Raw genomic sequence first — 24,010 nt, forward strand, 5'->3', positions numbered from 1 at the left:
GGGCCTGCCGCGGGCGGCGCTCCCGGCCGGTTCCCGGGGCGCGGGTGCTCTCGCTGAGGGGGCTCGGGGCGGGCTCTGGCGGGGGTCGGCGGCTGTCACCGCCCGCGGAGCGGCTGGAGGGGCTGCGTCGCCCTCCCCTGGCCGGGGCTCTGCGTCTGGGCGGTAAATCCGGCATAAGCCGAGGTAAAGCCGGCGGGAAGGCGAGGCAGCCCCGTGGGTGTCCTGCCGGGAGCCCCTGGCTCTGTCCCTCTCTGGCAGGGGCTGCAGCCACACGGGTGTGTAGAAGGCACCTGTTGGGAAGGAGTTTTGAAACACCTGAGTATGTTTCAATAAAATATGCTTAAGAAATACGTATGAGGGAGGGAGGTTAAAGCAAGGGGGAATGGCGTCAAAGTGAAAGAAGGACAGGTTTATGTTAGATACTAGGAATAAATTCTTCGCTGTGATAGTAGCGAGGCGCTGAAACAGGTTGCCCAGAGAAGCTGTGGATTCTCCATCCTTGGAAGTGTTTGTGGTGCACTTGGATGGGGCTCAAAGCAGTCTGGTCTAGTGGAAGGTATCTCTGTCCATGGCAAGAGTGTTGGAATTGATTGATCTTTAGGGTCCCTTCCAACCCAAACCATTCTAGAATTCCGTGAAGATTTCATAGGGTGTCACAAGACCATCAGGATGAATACAGCTGAGTTTTCCCCTCCCTTTAAGGATGTGCAGTGACTGTAGCTTCTCCTTTTCTACCCTTTCCGCCTCTTTCATCTAGATTTTTTGTTTTGTTTTGTTAATTTTTTTTTATTATGTCACAGAGAAACAAAACAAACATCATTTGAACCAAAAATGTAACATTTAATGAATTGTGTAAAGCCAAGTGTTTGTTAATCAGGTCACCATGACCTGTGTGCCAGCTGGTCATTTGCCTGTGTGCAGGACACGTGAAATCAGAGCTCCTTTGGCGGGGTGTGTGTTTGTGTTCTCTGCTCTGCTTGGCAGTATTCTGCTGTGAAAAGCTCTGGAGATGTGACAGTGGGGCAGCCTGCTCTAGGGCTGAATGTGTGAGAAGTATTAGAAAAGAAAACCGCTTTCCTTTTTAGTTGGCAGGATCTAGCTGAGAACAGGGACTGTTGTGTTTAGCTGTGGTCATATGGGAGTTTGTGCTCTGAAGAACTTAAATGCAAGTTTTAATGTCAAAGATTAAAAAAAAACCAAACTGGAGCTGTTGTCCCTCTAGTACAAACAGGACCCTGGGGCTCACAGAAATGCAGTGACAGCTTTAGTTTCCTGCAGTCTATCTGTGGCATATCCTGGCACTGAACCTTTAGCCACTGCCTGTCTGTTGAACCACAGGATTATCTCTCACTTTAGTTGCTTCTGTTATACAGCATTGAGCCTTATTCCTGTTCCTAACACCAGAAAAAAAATAAATTTAGAACTATTTTTTCAAAGCATGGCCTTGAACGCGGTATTTAAGAACTTGTGAAGTCTAAGAGCTGAGTAGGAAGGACTCTGGTGACTGTTTTTGATGTGGTATTTTTCTCCACTTTATCTCTACTGCAGGACAGCTGCTGAGCACAGGCTAATTTTCCCTATACGACTGTTACGTACTTCAGAATAACTGTGGCTGATACAGACTGAACACATGCATCCAGTTCCAAAATCTGCATGAGAAAATAGATTATATCCACTGTTTGCCTTAGATTAATGAGGTAGGAAAAACAGATAACAATTAATCCTAAAGCTGTTACAGACTACATGTGATACATAACTATCATTAGAGAGATTAAATTAAAGACTTTAGGCTCAAAAACAGAGAATTGTGGCATTTGTGCAGATGTTTTGACTGTATAGGCCATATGGGAGATCTTCTAGTCCCTTATACATTTGGTTAGTATAGATAAAATTCCTTAATTAGTAGTATTTTTAATAAAAATATGGTTTTGAGTTTTCACTTATATGTTTCTTTCACAAGCAGTAGAAGTATTTTGTTACTCTATAAACCACTCAGGATGAAACTAATTTGTGTACAGTGTCAAGAAATTAGTGTTCATTGATAAATTTTTCCCTTTTTTTGATTGTACGGGGTGAATAGGTTATAGAGAACAAAATCTTAATTTGTTTTTTTTGACTACTTTGCCATCAGAGATTGTATATAAATTTTACAAAGAGTAAGAACCCTTACCTAACAGCAGTTTTAAATTTACCTTGTATGTGACAAGAAATAATTCCTTCCTCTTTTTTTTTTTTTTTTTTTTTTTGTGGGTGGGAAGAAAAAAAACCTTATTAAACTTTCCTTTTTGCTTCTTTTTAAAATTAAATGTAAACTTCCAAAATATACATCAGGTAGCAGATAGGGTTATTGTAGAGGAAAGAGGAAAAGTCTTTTTCTGCATTATATAAATCTGCATATTTCCATAGCTGGTTATCAGTTACTCTGTTTTTAATGGTTTAGTTGAGCTGGAGAATAAGTGGTGGAAACTAAGAAAGGATGAATTCCAAGGGCTTGGAAGGTTCTCTAGTATCTGTGAGGAGTGTGAGGTGGTTCCAGCTACAAGAGAAGCTTTGGATGGTGACAGGTATAAATTGCAACAAAGGGGACTTAAAAACCAAAATATGTGAAATTCATGAGGCAGTAGCTGGCTAGTGGTAGAAGCTGAGGTTAGACAGAGGTAGATTAGTAAATGTGAGACTCAGGACAAAGACTGGATTTTGTTTTATTAGAGAAAAGAAAGGAAGACCCTTGACTAGTAAAATTACTAAAGTGGCAAAACAGCACATTTAGAACAGCAGAAGAGACTTCAGCAATAGATTCTTTTTATATTTAGTTGACTGTAGATAGAAGGTAGTAAATGCTGAAGGAAGGGGTCGGAGACCTAAAATACAGGATAGGAAGTAGGGGATTTATGAAAATATTGTGGAAGTGTCATGATGCACTAAGGTTATCTGTTAACTTAGTGAATATCTCTGAAAGGAACTCTTCATTCAGAAATAGTTTGGACACATACTAGCTGGTCTTTATGATATTTCATTAAATACACCATGACAGGTTGTAAACATAGGAGAAGAGTGGAATTAATTTCTAAACTCTATCAAGCAGTAAAATTTACCAAAATTAGAAGCATCTAACAACTGGTGCTAATGTAGTTATTGGCAATTTTTGTAGCAGACAAAATATAAGCCTAGTAACAAGTCTTTATTCTTGTGTGCTTGTCTATGATATGCATAGGCAATGTCATGCAAACAGTCCCTTTGGACTTAGTGGAATTTTATATTGACAGCAAGTGTTGCAGGGCCCAAAGTGTGTGTGCTGAATGCTCTTGCACAATAACTGAAATAGTTGGAAAACTGAGGTGCCAGAGCTTTTCACAATAATGGAGATACTAAACTAGAGCAGATTTTTCATTTTTTTTTTAATTTGGTTGATACATACTGCGAGCAGTTTATGAAGCTGCCAAACAAAAAACATTTCCATCCTTAGAGAATGAAAAACTAGATGCAATAGGACATATCACAAATTGCAGTAGGAGTACTTCACAGAATAACTGTGAGCATTTAGAAGCATTTCTGACTTTAATTGGCAGATTTCTGTTTTTTATTTCTCTAAGGAGGTTCTAACTCTGCTGACTCTCAAGAAAATCTTGAATGTTAAGATCTTAAACAACCATAAGAAACTTTCCTGTCTACAGATATCCAAAATTCTTGTCTTGGAAAACTGCAAGACTCCATACCATTCTGTTAATCAGACTTGCTCATGGCAAAATAAAATTCAAGAAGTGAAAGCTTCTTTTCTTTTCCATGTTTCAAAGTCACCCATGAGGAGAAGCAGCAGCTACTGCTGCAAAATGTTCTTGTCAAGGGTGTAGTGATGAGAAAAATTACTGGGTTTAATTAAACTTTTTGAATAGTTTTACATTCCTCATGATCAGCTTTTTCTGAAGGTGCCAGTATGTTTTTATTGTGATGATCTCTGACTATGTTGTAGAAGGCAAACAGACTCTTTGTTTCTGTTATTCTTAGATATTGTCCTCTAAGTATATTTACAGTATTGCTCACAAGCATGAAATTATTTTCTTATCCATTAAAAGAAACCTGGACATATGGTACTTTTTTCCTGTTTTCTCCTTATCTTTCTAAATTCAGTTGCTACATGGATATTTTCCTGTGTCTGTCAAAATAGGAGTTCTTTAGTTTTTACTCTCCCCTTTCTTCCCACATTATTCTAATTTTTTGGTTGTTATTTGAATGTATAGCAGATGTAGCTCCAGCTGAACAGTTTCTCAACTGTGTTTTTTCTTGGGCTATGGGGCATTAAGGAGTGGAGCACAAATGCCAGTCTGTTGCTTTGATCTTGCAGCACTGTCTGACTCAGTGAATATCCCATGCTCTTGGGCACTGGTTGGATTGAGGGTGGAGGCTGCAGAAAGATGAAGAAATACATCACATGGATTGTTCCATGTCAGAGTCCTTATGGCTTATTCACTAGGCAGATGTAAAGAATCACTGCATTTCAACTCTACTTTGACAAGCTTACAGATGCAAGAAAAAGTGGTTATCCCATATTTAGTGGTTATCTTGCATCCTTATGTTAGTTGAATTTAAGGAATACACTTTTTGGTAAGAAAAAGTTTCTTCTAAGAATAGGTTACATTCATTACAAGAGTTTAATTTGCTCTTTCTTTATGCAGAGCAAAATCTGAGAATTTTTTCTTCTTTTTTGCTGAATTGTGGCTGTTAACCTTTTACTCTTTCCACACAAATTAATGACACATGTTTTGCTTTTGTTTTTCAGATTTCCTTACGTGGTCATGTAGATGTGTTTATTTCAGCCTTAAAATTGCTGATGCAAATCCTTGCTATGGCATCTGTGGCTTCACCAGTTATATTTAAGGAATTTTGTCCCTTGTATTATCTCCTCAATGCTATTCCTACAAAGATCCAGAAAGGCTTTCGCTCTATTGTGGTTTACCTCACAGCACTTGATACCAATGGAGACTACATTGCTGTGGGGAGCAGCATTGGAATGCTTTATCTCTACTGCAGACATTTAAACCAGATGAAAAAATATAATTTTGAGGTAAATACTAACTTTTACTGTTGTCTCTTCCAATGAAGCTGTGTTGCTCAGAATTGAGTTCTCTGTTGGTGTCTCATTAACCTGTGAGTTCTTTGTATGGTTTGTTTCAACAGGGGAGGTGTGAATCTATAACTTTTGTAAAGCTATTGAGTTGTTTTGATGATCTGGTTGCTGTTGGTACAGCCTCAGGTCGGGTTGCAGTTTTCCAGCTTGTGTCTTCATTACCTGGAAGGAACAAACAGGTAAATATTTTCATTTGCCTAAATCTCTGGGAGGTCTAGTATGGCCAGCTCTAGTAGAGTGTTACCGTGATTCTTTATAAGAGTGAAACCCAGCCAGTCTTGCCTGATGAAATAGCTGTGAATATGTTTCAGGCTTCGTATGTTAAGCTGATAAAACAATAATATTAAAGCATACTTTGCATTACAAAAGATGTATTTAATCAAATATGTTTCTGAGAGATTTCTCGTGAGTACTAATTGGCTAATCTCTTTGGTGGAGTGGGGTGTGGATTGTTACATGTTTCTGTGCAAAATAAACTTTAGAAGGTCCCGCACTTTTGTACTTCATCTCCAGTTAAACCAGTTAGGAGTCACTGAATAGGCTTTATGCGTCCATTTTCTCTTCAGCTCATTCTTCTCTTGTTTTCTTATTGTTTCACAGCTTCGCAGATTTGATGTTGCTGGCATCCACAAAAGTAGCATTACAGCTTTAGCTTGGAGTCCCAACGGAATGAAATTATTCTCTGGAGATGACAAAGGAAAAATTGTCTACTCTGCATTAGACCTAGACCAGGTGAGCATTTGTTATGGGGACCTTAATTCACATTTGTGCTTTCTGAAAGGATGCTTGTGTGTTTAAATATTTAGCAGTTACTTAATTGCTCAGTGTTATGTGTTTAGTTGGATGACTTTATTGGTATGTGTACACTTGGCCCAGTGTGTGCACACCCTGCAAGGCAACCACTGGATATCCTTCACAACTGCCTTATCTTTTTTAAAAAGTAATGCATTTTAAAAGAAGTAGTGATCTTTCTCATTTTTCATGAAATAACTATCAAATCTTTCTTCAGCTTTCAGCCAGTACCTTCTCTTTTGTTTGGAAGGGGTATTTTTGACTGATGTGGCTCTGTTGGTGAAGTACTTCTCCCAGAATTGTTCAGCATCTCAATCAAGAGTGAAGAATGAAAGTAACATTTAGGTGCTGCTGGCTGACTAGCATGTTACCAGTAAATGGAATTTTTCTCACATCTTGTCAGTTAATAGAGACCTCAGATGTCAACAAAATTAATGCTAACTTGAATTTCTAAATGGGAGAGAAGTTTAAATCACATCTGTCCTGATTTATCTGTGACTGTCTCTCAATTTGATTTGGCAGAAATCGCCAAAAGTAATGATTGTCTTATAAATGTATGAGATGGCAATAGGGAAGAAGGAAGAAAATGTATCCTAAAGTTCCTAAAGTTTCTATTGATTTAAAGAGAAATGTATTAGCTAATATTCCAAGAGAAATTACATTTCATAGTGTGTCACACACAATTTAACTCCTCTCTTGCCTATGTAAATTAAGTCCATATTCATTAAGTGAATTTCATGCAACAGGAGTTCAGAAGCTTTTTGTTTGCTTTGTTTTTTCTCTTGGGTTTATAAATTCCTTTAAAATGTTAGTTACTGCCTTGTATTTTTAGGAGGGTTTGACTCTTGTGAATTATGTATGTCTTTGAAAGGGTATTTGCAACTCCAGCCTTGTATTGGAAGAGCCATCTTCGATTGTCCAGTTGGATTACAACCAGAAGGTGCTGCTTGTCTCTACTTTACAGCGGACTCTGCTTTTTTACACAGAAGAGAAATCCGTCAACCAAGTTGGAACACAGCCCAGAAAAAAGTAACCCTCATAAAATCCTGATGCAGGCTCATCTATTAATTCTTGTGTTTCAAAGTGAATTACAGACAGAGTGATCTAGGCAGTAAAAATTAATACAACACAGCAGTCTGCTCATAAAAAGCTAATTACAATAGCTCTGTGTGATCGAACATGAAATGACAATTATACCTATTTAGAAAGTATATGGTTGCAAGTATCTCACAATCATATTTTCAACACTCTATTAGGCAAAAGTATTTAAGGTGTTTTCTCATTGTTTAAACTGAAAACACTGTCAAACTTCCTCTGCAGTCCCTCTTTGTTTACTGTGACTTGGAGTGAGCAAGCATTGTAATCAAGTCTGGGTGATGGGTGATGCAGTATTTGATATTTGAAAAAGCTTTTGATATTGAAAATTATTTGATACTGAAAAAGCAAGTCATTACCTCTGTTTTTCTTATTCACTGAAGTGAGTTAATTGGGAGAATGTAAGCACTTAAATTTGTGTTGAAGACTAGGAACCTATTGTGTGGCTTTGGCATCTTCTCTTACGTAACCCCTCTTGGGTGAGGAAGAGAGAACCTGGTCATAGAACAGCATGACTGACTCTATCTCTAAGGAGAGGAAATTCACCCTTGAAAGAGGATTTATGATGTATCTTCCAGGGATATGAATAGTAAGAGGAATAGCAAGAGGAATAGTCTTATATGTGAAGGATTTTCTTGGATGATAGTAATGGTGTTCTGTGTATGAGAAATGAAGGGTTTAACAGCTGAGGTCTGTTCCATGCTTCTTGCAAGTAAAGGATGTCAGTTTCTTAGCATTAGTTTGTAGTGTTTTGCTTGTTTTTTATTAATTCTGGGAGAAGGAAGAGTGCATAGTAGGATCTTTTTGAGATGGACAGAGTGGCATTAAGGCTGTGTAGCTTATTAGGAGGAGTCATTTAACTTGCTTAATTTATGTAGTGTCTGACATTGAAAGCTGCGGGGAAACTTGTTATTTGGAATTACTGCTCTTGTCTTACTGTAACTAAATTTGTGCTTCAGACATTTGACTGAATATTTTAATCAAAGACTTTTGATAATTTGTGGTTGTAAATTTGAGCCATTCGTTTTTAAATTGTTTCTAAGTTGAGTATATAGCTTCTAAAAGAAATTCATTTGCATTTTAGCACTGGCAAATTTGGAGCATGTTTTATACCTGGCCTGTGTAAACAAAGTGACTTGACACTATTTGCTGCCAGACCTGGGCTTCGTCTGTGGAAGTCTGATGTTCATGGGACTGTTCAGGCCACATTCATATTAAAAGATGTATTTGCTGGAGGAATAAAAACTTTTGAACTGTATCCTCGTTTGGAACCACCTGACAGAGGAAGTTACAGCTCTCCAGAGAAACACCTTGGGCTTGTCTCATGCTTTTTCCAAGAAGGATGGGTGCTGACCTGGAACGAATACAGCATCTATTTGCTAGACACTGTGAACCAGGTAGATAAATCTTGGGGCTGCATATTTTGTTTCTTCCATGTTGTTGTTCATGCTATGCCATGAGACTGTTTTGGTTATGCATTTTATGGCTGTGATTTAAATCCCTATTTAAAACGAAAAAATGAATATTTATTTTCTCCCTTCTCAAGTTGTCATTGCAATGATATACTCACCAAGTAGCTCAGTATGTTGTCTGTGAAAATTACATATATTTAAAGCTTTCAGTTGAGGTGTTAACATCATAACTAATTCTGATGCTTAGTGAAACATACAGAAACTACAGTCTAGGAATTAATGCAAAAAGATATTTTAGGCCTATAAAATGTGCCTGAAACTATTTATTCTTCTACTACTCTTGGTGTCTGAAAGAGATGTATTATCTTTTATTTGGTATACAGTGAAGTGTTAGCTATTTTGTTGTCTTAAAAATGCATATGAACATGGATGCAAGGTAGTATATTTTTGTCTAAATGGTATTATATGGCACTCTTCTGCCACCAAATTATATATTGCCTAAGGTGTTATATTTAGTTGCCTTTAGTTGAACAAAGAATAGATCTGTTGAATTTAAATTAGTATAAAAATTGAGCTGCATCATGGTTAAAGGGTTCCTTCCTGTTTCTTTTTTTCTATTTTTTTTTATGAAATAAAAATCTTTTACTTGTAACTGTTTATGTTGATTAAAATCCAGCAAATGCTTTTGTTAAGAGTACCATGGTGTGCGAACACTGTGTTAATCTGAAGCTAATTATTTCTTCCTCTCTTGACTCTTAACAGGCTTTGCTTGGTGGCTTGGAGGGATATGGTGATATTGTGTCTGTGTCCTGTACCAACAATGAGATTTTTCTCTTAAAGGGAGATAGAGACATAATAAGAATTTCAAACAGACCTGAAGGACTGTCATCCATAGGTTTGTATAGATTAGTAAGCTTAGTATGTAGAAATTAGTTAATTTAGTATGTATAAAGTAATGTGCACCTCATGGAACGTGGTGCCTGTTGTACTTTTTTAATTTAAAAAACCCCAACAAAACTGAAACAAACCAAACCTCAGACAAAATCCTTCAGATTATTGCAAAAATTTGCCAGGTTCTGTAGAATTACTCATTTGTTCTGATAGGTTATATTTAGAGATCTGTTTTATCTGCTTATCTGAGCTTCTCATTTGGCTGCGGTGAGAATGGGGGCATTAAGAAATTAAATATGCTTGCCTTTTTTGAGAGTGGATCAGCATTAACCTTAGGAGGCATCTCTAATCTGTGCATTTGAGAGCTCATTCTGAACCATGATGCTGAAAGCAGTCTGGATTCCTGATCATGGTTATCCCTTTCGGATCATTCTCAATACCTGAATATGTTGATTCTGTGCCACCTGTCACCAGCCACATTCCAGGGGAAATCTCAGCCTTCCTAGAAAATAAATTGGCAAATAAATCCAAAGAATGCTCACTAAAATTCCAAAAATAATTAAACTGTTTCATACTTGTTGTTATCTGAGTTAAACATTTATGTTACTAGAACTCCTTAAAATGGACTAATGATGCATTTAAATACTCCATCTTAGCTTTGTATTAGCAAAATGCTAATAAATATGCTATGAAGTCTCATTGAATGCTGAAGAACTTAACTTTCTTGTTATTGCATATTGGCAGTAGCTGTAGTCATTTAGGCAGTTCTTTACTCACAAACTTTTTGAGACTGTTTATTATTTTAATCTCGACTTTCTAGTACAGTTTGAAAGGAGCCTTTAGAAGAAGTATATTTTCTTCTGATCACTACAGTGATTTATCTGGTATTTTTCCTTGAATTTTTTTTCAAGCTACTGAATATTTGAATGAAGACACTAAAGATACAGGATGGCACTTCAGTGTGTGATACAATTGGATCTTCCAAGCTGCAGACCTGTGCTGTTCTTTTTACATACATATAAATTCAGAATTTTGCTGATAGAAGCTTGATACAGGGTTTGGGGGAAGTGCTTTCATGTAGATTAATTTGCAGGAAGTTTATAGTGTGTGTGTGTGTGAGCGCACAAGTATTTATTTTTAAATGTTGTTAGCTTAGAATTTATTTATTTATAAATATTCTTTCAATACTCTCTAAAATTATGCTCCTGCTCACTTGATGCTAGTATTTATACTTGAGCTAGTATTTATATTTTTATTTTTCTTTTGGACAATTTCAGATGCGAATTCAAAATTGTCAAATCCTTTAACAGATACGAGTCCTAAATTGCTGACCCCATCATCAGTAGTTTCATCTGTATCATCCAGCCCTTCAGTGGAAACAGAAAAAAAAATGGTTACTTCCCCTTCAGTTACTGGTGATAAAAATGGCACTGCTTCTTCAGTCAAAGATGATCTGGAAACTCCAACACTATCAGAGAAAAGTTCTGATAGAGTGGGAGACTTGAGCAATGAAACCAGGAAAAGGGGCTGCTCTGTAGTAAGTGAATCACGAAGCAGGAGCAGCTCTGTGAACTCTGTGGACAGTGGCTCGAGCTTTATGATGTGTACAGACCAACTTCCAGAAGCTCAGAGAGAAGGTCAACTTTCTTCACAACGGTTCAGCACCATCAGCTCTGAAGATTTTGATCAAGAACTTATTGTAAAGCCAATTAAGGTGAAAAAGAAAAAAAAGAAGAAACAGGGTAGGTCAGGCAGAGCTTTCCCTAACTGCTCATTTGTTAGAGCATGTTACATGAAAGAGTGTGTTCGTCAGGCTTCATGTATACTGTGCTGTTGTGCTTCTGAAATGGTTGAGGGCTTGTGGTGGGCCATTTCTGTTTAAGATTAAAATCTCTTTTTAAAGTGATAAATTGATGAAGTTATTTTAGATCTGTTTGGAGTTTATTTCTTTTGTTTTGCTTTATGTAAACATGCGTTGAGTTCTCATGGGAGCATACAGTGGACTCTGTCCAGTTTTATGTTGGAATTGTGTAATTCCTATTCAGAATATCTGGCAGTGCCTTTCTTAGCCATCCTCTTTAGTCTGATGAAGTAGTTTGAGTACTCAATAATTTTCATTGTTTACTGTATTAAGACTTTTGGGGGCTTTATATGTATCATTTATTATTAAAGTTTTAAAAAATTCAGTATGGTTAAAATATAGATTTAGCTTTGTTCTTCCTCCAGTTCTAAAAATATTTCTTTGGTACTGGGATTGAACAGATTTTATTAAGATTACTTTTCTCCTTTTTTTTCACGTGTGTGTGTGTGATAACAGAAAGTGGGACAAGGAGAAACCACAGCTCTCTGGAAGGCACACCAATTTATGAGCGTCAGCTTTCTGGTGACAGTCCACATTCCTTGAATGCAGACTCCTTTTCCGTGACTTCCAGCATAATGAGTGGCAGCATTGATCATTTGAGTACTGGATCTCCAGATCAGGAAAGTATGTTCAGTATGGAGTCCCATACAATCCTGCAAGAAGATAATGGTTCAGAAACTTTCAGTGTCCTACAGTCTCCTGAGTCAGCAAATGTATTAATTAATGAAGAAAATGGAGATTTGGTTGATTTACAGAAACTTCCAAACAGTGACAGTGGCATGGGTACTTCAGCTATTATAGATACTTTGACATCTGCATCTCCTCTGATGCTCCCAGAAGACTTGACAAGCAGTGTTGGTGGTGAATGTAATGGTGCTGTGGTTTCTGCAAGCAATGAATGCTGTCCAGGAAAGCTGAGCCAGGAGGAGGAGGAGGAGCAGGATTTTCCTACATTGTGTAAAATAGATGAAGACTTGGATAAAATGAAGATGCAGGATACTGAAAAATCTTCTGAAGATCCAGACCTTACAGACCAGATGTTTTTGGAATGTGATAGTATACTTGGTCTCCAGACATCCCTGACACCAAAGGAAAGTGGTGAAGCTGGTGGGGAAGACGAACAGAAGCTCTCTCTAATCCACAGTGCTCTTTCAGACCCTTCTGTGCTCCAGTGTGACATCTCTGACAATGTTCATTCAGATAACTGTTCCATTTCTGGGTGGAATTTTGAAAGTGCAATCAATGCTAAATGTAGTACTAGCACTGCTGAAAGGGTTGCAGACACTCATGAAAGTAAGACTGAAAAATCTGCCTCAAGTGATGAAGAGGATATTTATGGACATGGATTACCATATTCATCCTCGGAGACCAGCATGCCTGAAGTTGGTGCTGTGCCTGGTGCACAGGATGTAGCCAAGATAAGCCTAGATGAAATGGTGCTGTTAAAATCTGATCAGGTATTTCTTTTCTGTTTAATTAAAGTACCTTTAACCTTAAAAAGAAACAGCTTTTCAAAAGAAGCATTCCTGCAATTACTGTCCTTTACATCTTTAGGAGAGAATTTTTTTTTTCACTTGGCAATACACAAGTATAAAGCCAAACAACAGTATGTGTTGTAACTCTTAAAAAATGTGATGTATCTGACTTCAGAATGGGTGATGTGTGCTTGCAATGCAAAGAAGCTGTTCTGGCTGTATTATTCCCAGCTCAACAAAAATGCTGTTAGAAACCCATCCATTAAAGAGTGAACAGTAAAACCCAGTCACGCTCAAATGCTGCTGCTAGTTTGGATCTCCAGTAGTCCAAATTCTACGTGAAGCTGTTCCCAAATTCAGCTGACTTCATGGAGAATTAATGCTAATTATCTCACATGGCTGGCTTCTGCTTAAGGATTGTTTTACCTGTAAATACTCAGAATAAGGATTAGTCTTTGCCCCCTAGCCAGCAGTAAGTACTGTTTAGAACGTTGGCAGTTTCCTTTTTCTTTCCTTCATCGTTATTTTGTGGGTAATCCTCATAGACACTATAAAAAAGAAGTGCTAAAGTTAATTGTAAAATGTGAAAACATTCCAGAATTGCTGTGACTTTTAGCAGAAGTCTTAAGAAGGAAATGCAGTTCTTGTAGGGTGGGAATTTTGTTTCTTTTAGATTTGTAACAGCCTTGTATTGAGATCAACCAAATATTCAATCATAAAGGTTGAGTTATAAGTTGATGGTGTCCCAGCTGCAGCCCAAAGTGCAGAAGGTTTTAGTTTCAGGTTATAGTATTCTTATACTCTGTCATGTCCAGAAAAGCCCCCTGGTAATGTATGCAGTGCTTGAGTTCACCTCATGCAAGTAATCAAAATTTAAGAGGGCAGGCTGAAAACCAAATTTCTGCAAGATGTGGCTCCTCTACCATGCAAGGAGTATTGGAGTTGGATATTCAGCTGTCTCTGCCCTTCAGCTGTCTTGTTCCCTTGGCTCATCACTTCCTAGACAGTGAATAATTTCCTGGACTACCAGCAGACTGTACATTTCTTTGTATTCCTTCTTTGGAGATGGATGGCAGGGTGGAGGAGTTTATTTTTTTGCTAAAACTGTTGTTCTAGCAGTCTCATTGTGCACATACTCCTTAGAGAAAGAACAGTGACAGATGTAGTTTTATTTTACACGAGGCAAATTTATTCATTGTTTAAAGTACTTAAGTTTAGCTTTTTTTTTAAATCAAACCGTGGGAGCTGATCTTATATACCCATTTTCTTATGCAATTTGAAGACACCTGACACTGTTCTGACTCTACAGTTTTTAGTTTGCAGAGAGCTGGATGGGATACTCTGGTCCTGGTTATGGCATCCTGAGCCTGGTTGTCTCAGAAAAATATATTTGGTGCTTGGACTACCGAGGCAGCCTGTACTGCAGTGCCCTTCCTGCAGCTGGGCTGCGCTGGCAGAAGTTTGAGGATGGAGTCCAGCAAGTGGCAGTTTCCCCCTCAGGTGGGTTGGCTTCTGCTTCACTGTTGCCTTGTAAATAGAAAACTTGGATAAACTTGGGCATTTTTCCTTGTTTTTGCTATTTGGTTGTTTATTTCTTGTGTTTGTTGCTTTCTTTTAATATCAGTTATTATTTAATTAGATGAAACTTGTCATTTTTATGGGATTGTAGATACAGTTGAGTGCATATGTAATTTCCACATAGGCAGTTTATTATTTGGTTTTTTTTTCAAATCAATTTCTTCAAGAAACTTAGTTGTTTAGGGCTTGTTTCACATAAAAGTAGTGTGTTGGTTTGGATTTCTTTTTTGCTTTTTTTAAGTGATCACAGTTATATGACTGCATCTTCATTACCTCTGCACCCCATGTTCTAGTTTAAGTGACTGTCTTTTTGACAAGTTCACATTGCATTTTGGGAGGTTTTCAACATTCGTTTGCCTGATTAAAGTTAACTTCAGAAGCAGCAGTTGAGTGGTAGGCAGAGAAGGGCTCCTTGTCTATACAAAACCTTGATTTTTGTTACAGAGCTATAGAAGTTCTTGGCTGTGAGGGTGGTGAGGCACAGGAAGAAGTTGCCCAGAGAAACATGGATTCCCCATCCATGGAAGTGTTCAAGGCCAGGCTGGATGAGGCCTTCAGCAATCTGGTCCAGTGAGAGGTGTCCCTGCCCTGGGAGTGGAGTTGGAACTAGATGATCTTTAAGATCCCTTCCCACCCAAACCATTCTGTGATTCACGGTTTTGAAGTTCCTTTTCTTGCAAATGTAGAATCGGCTTTGTGTATGCGTGGGTTGGTTGATTTGATTTCTTTTTAAATACTGAAGAAAAAAACTTTGAAGTTTTAGTACATTTGAATATGCATTTGTTCTGGATGATTGTGAATGAGGATTATGTTGGATTAAAAATAAGCAGGTTTTGGTTATAAACTTGCGTCACTTTTGGCCTTACAGATTGTTCCAGGACTGGAGTGAAAATACAAAGTTTCTCAGCCATTTTAATTTCTTTGTCTCCTGCCTTGCCACTACTTTTCTTCCCTGTGATCTCTAAAAGCACGTCAATCTTCCCTAATCTCTGTAGGGGAAGACTTTCTGTTATTTTAAGAAGAAAGAAATTTTATTTGATCTGTAGCTGAGCTTTGCTATAGCCAAAACAATTTGAGAGTACTTGTAGTAGGTGAGAGTGTGGGTTCATCCAGCTCAGTATCTTACCCTTTAGAGTGGTCCAACAGCAAGTCCCTGCAGAAGAGTGAAAGGCATGAGCATCTGTCATGTTTGCCCTTGGTAGTTTCAGGCTGCAGTTGTTGGTGGCTCAGATTGCCTGAGCAAAAGGTTGTTTCTCTGCATTTCTTATCCTTCAGTTCCAGGAATTCATCCAGTTTTTCACTGAATCTGTGGAAGTTTCTAGCATCCACAGTTTTCCATGGGTGTATTAATACGGGAGCATGTTAACCACAACATGTCAAAATGGAATTGAATGCAACTTTGTGGAATCATTCAAAGGAAATTAATATGACTGTACAGTTCTGGTAGAAGCCAGCAGTTAAGCTTGGGGTTCCATTTGGTTTTCTTTTTTAAGATATTATTATATATTAGAAGTCAGTTACTGTTCTGGTCTTGCTTTTTTAAAAAAAATTGTAAGAGCTTTTTAAACTTGCATTTTTGTTTAATACTACTGGTTTCTATTAATTTGGGTGTTGCTAGGACATCACCTGTGCCTGTTGCAGTAATTGCTGAGCCCTACTATGTTCTTTCTTTCTCATACAGGGACACTTCTCTGGAAGATTGAACAGAAGACTAACAAAGCTTTTGCTTGTGGAAAAGTAACTATAAAAGGAAAACGGCACTGGTATGAGGCTTTACCCCAGGCTGTATTTGTAGCTCTAAGTGATGACACTGCCTGGATTATCAGAACAAATGGAGATCTGTATCTGCAAACAGGTACCTGAATTAATTGCAGGCTCTTTGAATTTTTGTGGGCTGAGATTATTAGATTTCATGTCTATAGAATGATGGCAATTTTCTATAAACTTTTATCCACAGCCAGGGCACAAGGAAACCTTTTTATCTTGAGAAACACTTGGAAACGGTTGTGAGATTTTGTGTGTTTAAGGGAATGGAAAAGCCAGTTCATGGCCACTTGTTTTGTGTATGCCAAGTGGAGTACATACAGTACAGAGAATACATGGCATGGGGAAAATATGAGATGGATGGAGATAAATGGAGAGGGATTGTGGAAAATATCAGAATAATATCCTTGCTTTGAAAGTGGTATGGTGCACTGAAACAATTCAGTCTTAAGTGGGCAGAATAGGGAAAAGTAGAAGCTTTGTGTTTGGAAAAGCACAGATCTCTAGAAGGTAAGAGTTACCACTTGATAATGACAGGAAGGTATTCTGAGGCAGAAGACTGTGAAGTGCTTTGGAAGTATAGACAAGTGGTATGTGTTTTATGTGACAGAGAAAGCAAAGCCATGGGGGAATGGAATGGGCTGTGGAGCAGGAATCTGGAGCTGCCTTCTTACTGGATGTGAATGAGGTACAAACTGGAAAAAGGGGTAGTGTAGTGGCAAATTTGATGTCATGCCTTAGTTTTGACTTCTTCAGTGAGTAGAAGAGGATGTATTTGGAAGGTGTTATGCAAACAGTGTTCAGGCTAAATGCAAGGAGCTAGGATGAAGGATGGCAGTACTAGTTTTAGAGTTAAGGGAGAGAAATATCAAGGACTCTCAGGTGTGTGGGGCTTGCACATAGAGTTGAATTACTAAGGAAAAATTACCAATAACATGATGAAGGAATTACTGGTGAATGAAGAAGAGGACTGGGTTAAAGGGAAACTATAAGGTGTGCAGAAACAGGACAGCATGTCTGAGTGGCTATCAAAATTCTTATTTACCATTCATTTGATTTTGGCAGTCTTGTATTTTCTCTTTTAGGTTTGGTTACTATAGCACCAGGCAAAAATTTTTTGTGATTAAGAAAACTGTTTCAAGTACACATCACTGTTTCAAAGATACGCTACTAAAATTATTTTTTTAGTTATGTGTAGTAGTCCCAGAGTGATCAAGTGGCTTGCCCATGGTCACATGCATACTGCCAACAGGCATGGGTAGTGGTAACGGAGAGTAAATTTTGGATGCTAATCATACAGGGCTCTGTGGAGGTTTGAATCAATGGTCTTCCCTTTGAGAGAGTGTTTTGATTACATCAGCATACATTCTGCTGTTCTTAGGCTTCCAAATTTGTCTTTTGATGCAAAAAATAAATTCTCAGTATATCTATCTTTCTAATGAGAGGCAGCCAGTGAAAATTGTTTCTCCAAGATCTTTTCATTCCCTTCACTGTCTAGTGTAACATTTGTAACAAAAGTGTGTGCTCACAGTTTTAGAAATGACTGTTCTTGTTAGTCTAGAATATATCATACATGTGAGTCTGTACATACTGGCTTTGGCAGCATGAGGAGGTGAAGCAAAAGCTGTATCTCCTGAGATGCTTCACGTGCAGTTTCATACATGTAAATCAAGCTTCAGTGTAATTATAAAGAAGACATGTTCCTGTAGATTAGATGTAGAAATGTGTGCAAACTGCCTGTAAATCTACCAGAACCTCTCTGTTCCTTTCAGTACTACACACTGTGGCATGCTCTTTTGTAATTGCTCTGCTGTCACAATTCAGATCGGGTTGCTTCTCTCCCTGGCATGTTTTGGGTAAAAGTTCTTCCATTACTGGCTTTTTCTTTGATGCTCTGTCAGCTCTGGTAGAGGTTTTATAAATGGAGATTCCTGGTGCTGACACTAGAGGGAGAAAAGGAACAGAAATGACAGGACAGGACATGCACTGTGGAGGATGTTGAAGGATGTAGTGTCTTATTTTTTAAAATGTAAGGTCAGCAATCTTAGAGGAAATTATTAATAGTTTATAGAAAGAAAAGTCACTCAAGGAAGCTGTGATCAAATGTCAAATGCTAGGATGTCAAGGAGATTCCCTTCTGCATTTTCCTTTATTAAGTTGCTTTATCTCTTTCCTTTTGTTGCAAAAAGCCAAAATTTGTAAAGCAAATTTCCTCATTTTCTGATTTCTAGGCCTGAGTGTGGATCGTCCTTGTGCCCGAGCAGTAAAGGTTGACTGCCCTTATCCACTGTCACAGGTCGCATCCAGAAACAATGTGGTGTGGGCTCTGAGCGAGCAGCGGGCCCTGCTGTACCGGGAGGGAGTGCGCAGCTTTTGTCCTGAAGGAGAGCAGTGGAAGAGTGATATTGTCAGGTAATAACTCCCATGGGACATGACACAAATAATTGTGCTGGAACTCCTCGATGCTTGAAAAAGTATTACCTGAACTCGTGTGTCTATATGCCGCTCTGTGTGTGTGTACATATATCTATTTTAGCTGTCCTTCCTTCCGAGTGAGAAAAAATTTTAAAACGTCTTTATAATGTCTGTTGATGTGACTTTTTTATTAAATATTGCTTCTTTAATCTTTGCCATAATGGTTTTAAGGAGCTCTCTGTTTTTTTTGAGAGGTTTTTTTGTTTGTTTTTTCTTTTCCCTGAGTTAAATGTATGCATTTTCTTGGTCATCCGCACAGCTGGATAACACTTCTGCACTTCCAGCCACAGATTTTTATAAGTATTTTGTGTAGTTGGTATTTAGCTTTGTAGTTGATCCTATGCTCACGGTAGCTCCTTTGTGATAAAGTTAAAAGCACTGAGTCTCTACTGCTGGCTTTGAAAATGTAGAGTTTAGTGTCTCTTGTGACATCAGCCTGGTGCAAGTTTAGGAAGAAATTCAAGTTCGTGTGGTCAGGTGATTTTATCTACTGAATATCCTATTGTGAAACCTCAACTTGTGCTACCTCCCAGCCTGGTATTTGGCTATTGAACAGTCTGAGAAACTACTGTGTCTTTGTTCAAATGTGAAATTTGCTTGTACGTTAATGAGTTCGTTTAATGAAAATACCTGCTTGACCTACACCTTAGGTACATTTCATGTTCTTGAGCTTTGTGTTAAAATTGCAGAAAGCAGTCACTATTTGTTCTTAAATTATCAAGAAAGGTTATCTGAAAGAACTAGCATTGTTTGCTATCTTTTCAGTGTCTGATATGATCACCTAACCCTGCTGACTTTCTGAGCTTGAAAATTGTTTACTTATGCAGGAAACTTACAGTCCTAAATTCAGCATTTATCTTTGTCATATAGTTGAGTTTTCTATTTGTGGTCCCTGAACTGCAGGTATTGTTCTCAGAATGGGTCTGAAGTTGAAGAGATACATTTATGAAGCTGTTTTATCAAAAGCTTAAAGAACACTGCTCTTGATTGGTTATTTACTGAACAAAATGGGGCTTGTTTAGTTTTATTGTTATGTATCCAAGTTTCAAATCTTGAGTGATCTTTGAAGGACTCATGGTTTTTGTTGTAGTTGTTGTTGAATGTTTTTTACTTAAACAAAATATAAAGTACTGAATAACTGAAAATGTAATGTCAAATGTGTCTTTTAGCTCTGCCCCACTGGATTTCAACCGTGTTAAACTATCAGTGTTTTAATACTTTCCTTAAAATACCATTAACATAAATTTGAATTCAGGTTTTTAACATTTTTACTTGTTTGCATTTCCAGTGAAATGCAAGCTTTGGAACCAGTGTGCATAACCCTTGGTGATCAGCAGACATTATGGGCTTTGGATATCCATGGCAATCTCTGGTTCAGGACTGGTATAGTTTCAAAGAAACCACAAGGAGATGATAACCATTGGTGGCAAGTAGGCATTTTTTTATTTTGCTTTCAGTTTAGTCTTTTGCCTTGGGTTCATTATTTTGTTGTTTTCCCACAAGATGCTAAAAAAAAAATAAAATCCATTAATTGCTTGATATTTTATAGTACACCTGCTTCAGTATATTTAAAACTTCCGTGTGGCTATGGCTGAAATCTTCTTTTTGTGTCTGCTATAAAGAGGGGATGAAAACCATCCCATGGTCATCCAGAGCAGCATTGCAGAAGCTTTCAAGAACACAAGAAATGCTCTGCCAGGTCATAGGACATGCTGTTGAGTCAGAGCATCTAGTCTGGCGGCTGAATGCAACCTCTTCTCTTCCAGTGCCCATCTTTTTACTTAGCTAGAGAAAATAAATAATAAGTCACCATGAAAAATAATTGTGTTTCACATTTTTCCATTCAGTTGAGGTTTCTTTGAACCATGTGGAGCTGCTTGCTTCAGCCACAGTTCATGTGGGTGAAGCCAACTCGGTTACTTCAAGTACTGTCTGGTATTGATTGGGAATTCCTTACTCTTGTTTCTCCAGCTTTTCTTGTTTTCTTCAGAGACAGAAGTGGGGAAGAAGAGACTACAAAAACAGTCTTACAGAAAATTTGTCTATATGCCTACCTTCGTTACCTTGGAGTTTTGGTCCATGTGCATGTATAATCCCTTTTTGCATGTGGGCATCATGAGTAGCTTGGCTTTGAGGTTATTGGCAAACTGCTGCTCTTTTTGTGCTCTTAGGCATTTCATCCCATTCTAGGTGTTGCCAACCTAGATGGCAATTGCTTATTTAGATGCAGTTGCTTATTTAGACCTCCTTCTGCACTGTGAATTAAAGTGTCCATGAGGTAGTTGCAAATGAGTATTGCATTCAAGTTTTTTTGTCATGTGGTTTGAATTGCTGCACTATGCAAGTTTCTCTTTTCCTTTGGGAAACTGAAAATTCACCTCCTCGATTGTAGAGCTTGGCATGTTTTTAGAGGGAGACATCCTAAAAAAAAGGGCTGTCTTAAAATGCAGGTTTCTAAATGGATTGTTGGATAGAAGGAAGTTGTAAGGTGGCGTTTAATACTGATTGTGGCTTATTAGCAAGACAATTACTCTAAATGTACTATTTTTATTTTTCCCTTCCTACACTTTGAATATTTCTAAAAAAGCTTCTGGAGAAAGATTGTGCAGATCACTCCACAGCTTAACTAATTATCAAGAGCACTTTTTTTCTTTTTCCCCCAGGTAAGCATCACTGATTATGTAGTGTTTGACCAGTGCAGCCTGTTCCAGACCATAATCCAGGCAACTCACACTGTGGCAACAGCAGCTCAGGCACCTGTGGAGAAGGTGGCTGACAAACTTCGAATGGCATTTTGGTCACAGCAGCTTCAGTGTCAACCCAGCCTCCTTGGAGTTAATGGCAGTGGAGTCTGGATCTCTTCAGGCAAAAACGAATTCCATGTAGCAAAGGGAAACTTAATAGGTTGGTGTGCTTTTGCATCTTAATTTTTTAAAGTTAAGAATATTAAACAGAAGGAAATAACTAACTTCAGCTCTATCACCATAGAAATTACCCATGTCAAGTCAGGGCAGCTTTAACTTTTTTAAAAATTAAATTAAATGATTCATTAGCATTTGGTCTTAAATACTTTCTCATTTAAAGGGAAATATTTTTCATGGAAAAGTCATTGTCAACCAGTGAACTGTGCAAAAGTTACTGCTTTTAACACCTACATGTGTCTCTTCTCTGGGATATGAAGACAAGCTTAAGATGCTGATCCTGTTTATCTTGCACAGTGGAGTTTGGCTCACGATCAGTGTGACAATCTATGTTATGGTTTTACAGTGCTAATAGAGGGATTGCTTTATTTCGCTTACTACAGTTCTCAAAATAGAATTCTGATTTTCTAATTTCTGATAAACACTAACAATACATCTAGGATATTGTTTCACCTCATCACCAAATTGGTCCTTTGTTGAAGACCATTAATATTCTCCTTTATCCTCTTCTGCATTCCCAGTTTTCTCTCTGTGTGTTTACATAGGTGTCAGGAGGAGGCTCCCACTCCCCACAACAGTTTCTTGAAAGATTTTCATAGAAAATCTTGTCTAAAATATATTTAATAATTAATTGATGGCAATATAATTTCTTTTAAATTTTAAATAACAAATTTTAACAGAAAACTAAGTTTCTTATTAATACCACTCGTTCTTTCTTTGAAGGCACGTATTGGAATAATATTGTGCCTCGTGGTACTGCTTCTGCCACAAAATGGATTTTTGTGTTGGCTTCCCCAGCTTCATCTAAAGAAGGTTGGTAAAACAACAGTGCAGGCATATAATATCTGATTTTTAAACAGAACAGAGTGTAAGTAATTAAATAGGCTGCATTACTTCAGATTTTGGTTGTCTTTTCTGTTTGCAGGGATCTAAAGTAGTTGAAGTAGGATGGAAATACATCTATAAAACTACTGGAGATTAAAATAATGTATTATTCATTCTTAACTATGGTGGGGAGTGGCATATGACAGAGAAATGGGTGATCCTCAGGAGCAGCAACTTCCTAAACTGCCAGAACATGAATTGCCAGAATTTGTAATTGAAGGTTTCAGAGCATGCTTTGCTGAAATGCCTGTACTAACCAAGTGCTTCTCCTGTCAGTGCAGTTACTGCAGCAAAATTGCCCATTATTGGTAAAAGTGAGACCCTGTCAGGGAATTGAACTGCTGGTTACAATAGCTAACAATTGCATTTTCCAAGTACACTGGCATTAGTAGCAAAAATGTGTTTTAGAGCTGAAAAAGAATGCTGCTTTTCAAAGGCTATTATCAAGGATAAAAAAGAGCAGAATAATAAAGAGAGGTGATAGTGCACTGTTGCATGTGTCTTCTCTCTATTAGTTCCTTCAAATGAAACATTTCTTCAAATGAGATCACTTACTACTTCCTTTATTTGAGAAATGGAGTATTTCAGTGCCTAAATAAGGGCTTAGGATGTGTATTTGTACTTCAAAGCCTTATCCTATGAACATAGCCAAGAAGCTTTAGTTTTGCCTTCAAATGTAGTGATCATTTTTTTCAGAAAAAGTAGATGTGTAAGCTTTCTCAGAGTGGATTAGGAATTATTTTAATAACAGAAGTGTCCTTTCCATAGGAAGCTTTTTGTGGCTGTGCCAAAGCAACAAGGATCTGTTTTGTGTCAGTGATCAGAATCCTCATTTTCGTCCTTCTACGGTGCAGCTGCCACCGGAGGCTGAAATGGTGCACTACTCTGCCTGCCAGGATGCCATTTGGGGCTTGGATAGTCTCGGGCAGATATTTATCAGAACACTTTCCTCCAGCTGCCCAACAGGGATGCATTGGACCAAACTGGATCTCTCCCAGCTAGGTATGACATTTCTATTGAGTAGACAGTCTCTTAGCACACCATGTTTTCCAGAAATATCTTCCGTTTACTGATGCAGAATGTAACATTTACTGGATTAAATAGTACCTATTGGCAGGTGATTGTTAAACAACAGGAACAGATGTGGCTTTCAAAGAGTGTTCTGTTTAGCCTTTTCCTGGAGACAACAAGTTTCCTGTTTGCAAGATACTTTGTGTGTGTTCAGTGCATTTTGCAGTTGGTCAGTCTGAGGTGGTTCAGCCTGACACGGTGCTGTGCAGGAGCTCCAGAAACTTTAACTGGTCTGGCTCTTGTACCTCAGTGCAGCTGTAATCACCTGGTCTAGGGCACAAAGGTCTGAATTCTATGGTTAAACTCATTTATAGCAAAGTCATCAAAGCATCCTGTCAAGGAATAATTACGCTCCAAGAATTGCACCATTCATGAGTGATGCAGCTGATAACACTCATGTTCATATTGATTGTGATGTAATAATTAAGTGTAATGCTTAGAATGTGATGCTGGTTAGCTACTCTTTTCGTTTGCTTAGGTGGTTGACCATGATTTGATCATTGAAATGTAGTTACAGTTTGGAGTTTGGCTCTGGGGTATTTATAAATCAGGTTATTTTCCAGCTTCATGAGTAATATTCTAATCAAATTTATTTAATAGTCTGACAGTTAGAACATTCTTACCTTTGTGCTAATCTGCATTCCTGTTTCAGGTGAAGATAAAAG

At 38.0% G+C, this 24,010-nt stretch overlaps 1 protein-coding gene across 4 annotated transcripts in view; it reads left to right on the plus strand.

The window, feature by feature from the left end:
- TECPR2 (tectonin beta-propeller repeat containing 2) overlaps positions 1-24,010 on the plus strand; it is a 42,482-nt gene that overhangs the window by 194 nt on the left and 18,278 nt on the right. The window contains exons 1-17 of one of the 4 annotated variants that reach the window (XM_058829126.1): positions 6-183; positions 1,549-1,697; positions 4,778-5,062; positions 5,176-5,304; positions 5,726-5,857; positions 6,789-6,946; positions 8,097-8,409; positions 9,187-9,319; positions 10,593-11,057; positions 11,633-12,633; positions 13,968-14,151; positions 15,911-16,084; positions 18,225-18,405; positions 19,757-19,898; positions 21,132-21,372; positions 22,113-22,202; positions 23,043-23,276. In XM_058829126.1, the coding sequence (XP_058685109.1) occupies positions 4,829-5,062; positions 5,176-5,304; positions 5,726-5,857; positions 6,789-6,946; positions 8,097-8,409; positions 9,187-9,319; positions 10,593-11,057; positions 11,633-12,633; positions 13,968-14,151; positions 15,911-16,084; positions 18,225-18,405; positions 19,757-19,898; positions 21,132-21,372; positions 22,113-22,202; positions 23,043-23,276 (3,811 nt within the window). In that variant the 5' untranslated portion in view covers positions 6-183; positions 1,549-1,697; positions 4,778-4,828. Of the gene's footprint in view, positions 1-5; positions 184-1,548; positions 1,698-4,777; positions 5,063-5,175; positions 5,305-5,725; positions 5,858-6,788; positions 6,947-8,096; positions 8,410-9,186; positions 9,320-10,592; positions 11,058-11,632; positions 12,634-13,967; positions 14,152-15,910; positions 16,085-18,224; positions 18,406-19,756; positions 19,899-21,131; positions 21,373-22,112; positions 22,203-23,042; positions 23,277-24,010 lie in introns of those variants that run through there. The other 3 variants (XM_058829125.1, XM_058829128.1, XM_058829127.1) reach the window with 3 other exon arrangements.

Source organism: Poecile atricapillus, chromosome 1, assembly GCF_030490865.1.
Source record: "Poecile atricapillus isolate bPoeAtr1 chromosome 1, bPoeAtr1.hap1, whole genome shotgun sequence".
Taxonomy (NCBI): Eukaryota; Metazoa; Chordata; class Aves; order Passeriformes; family Paridae; genus Poecile; species Poecile atricapillus.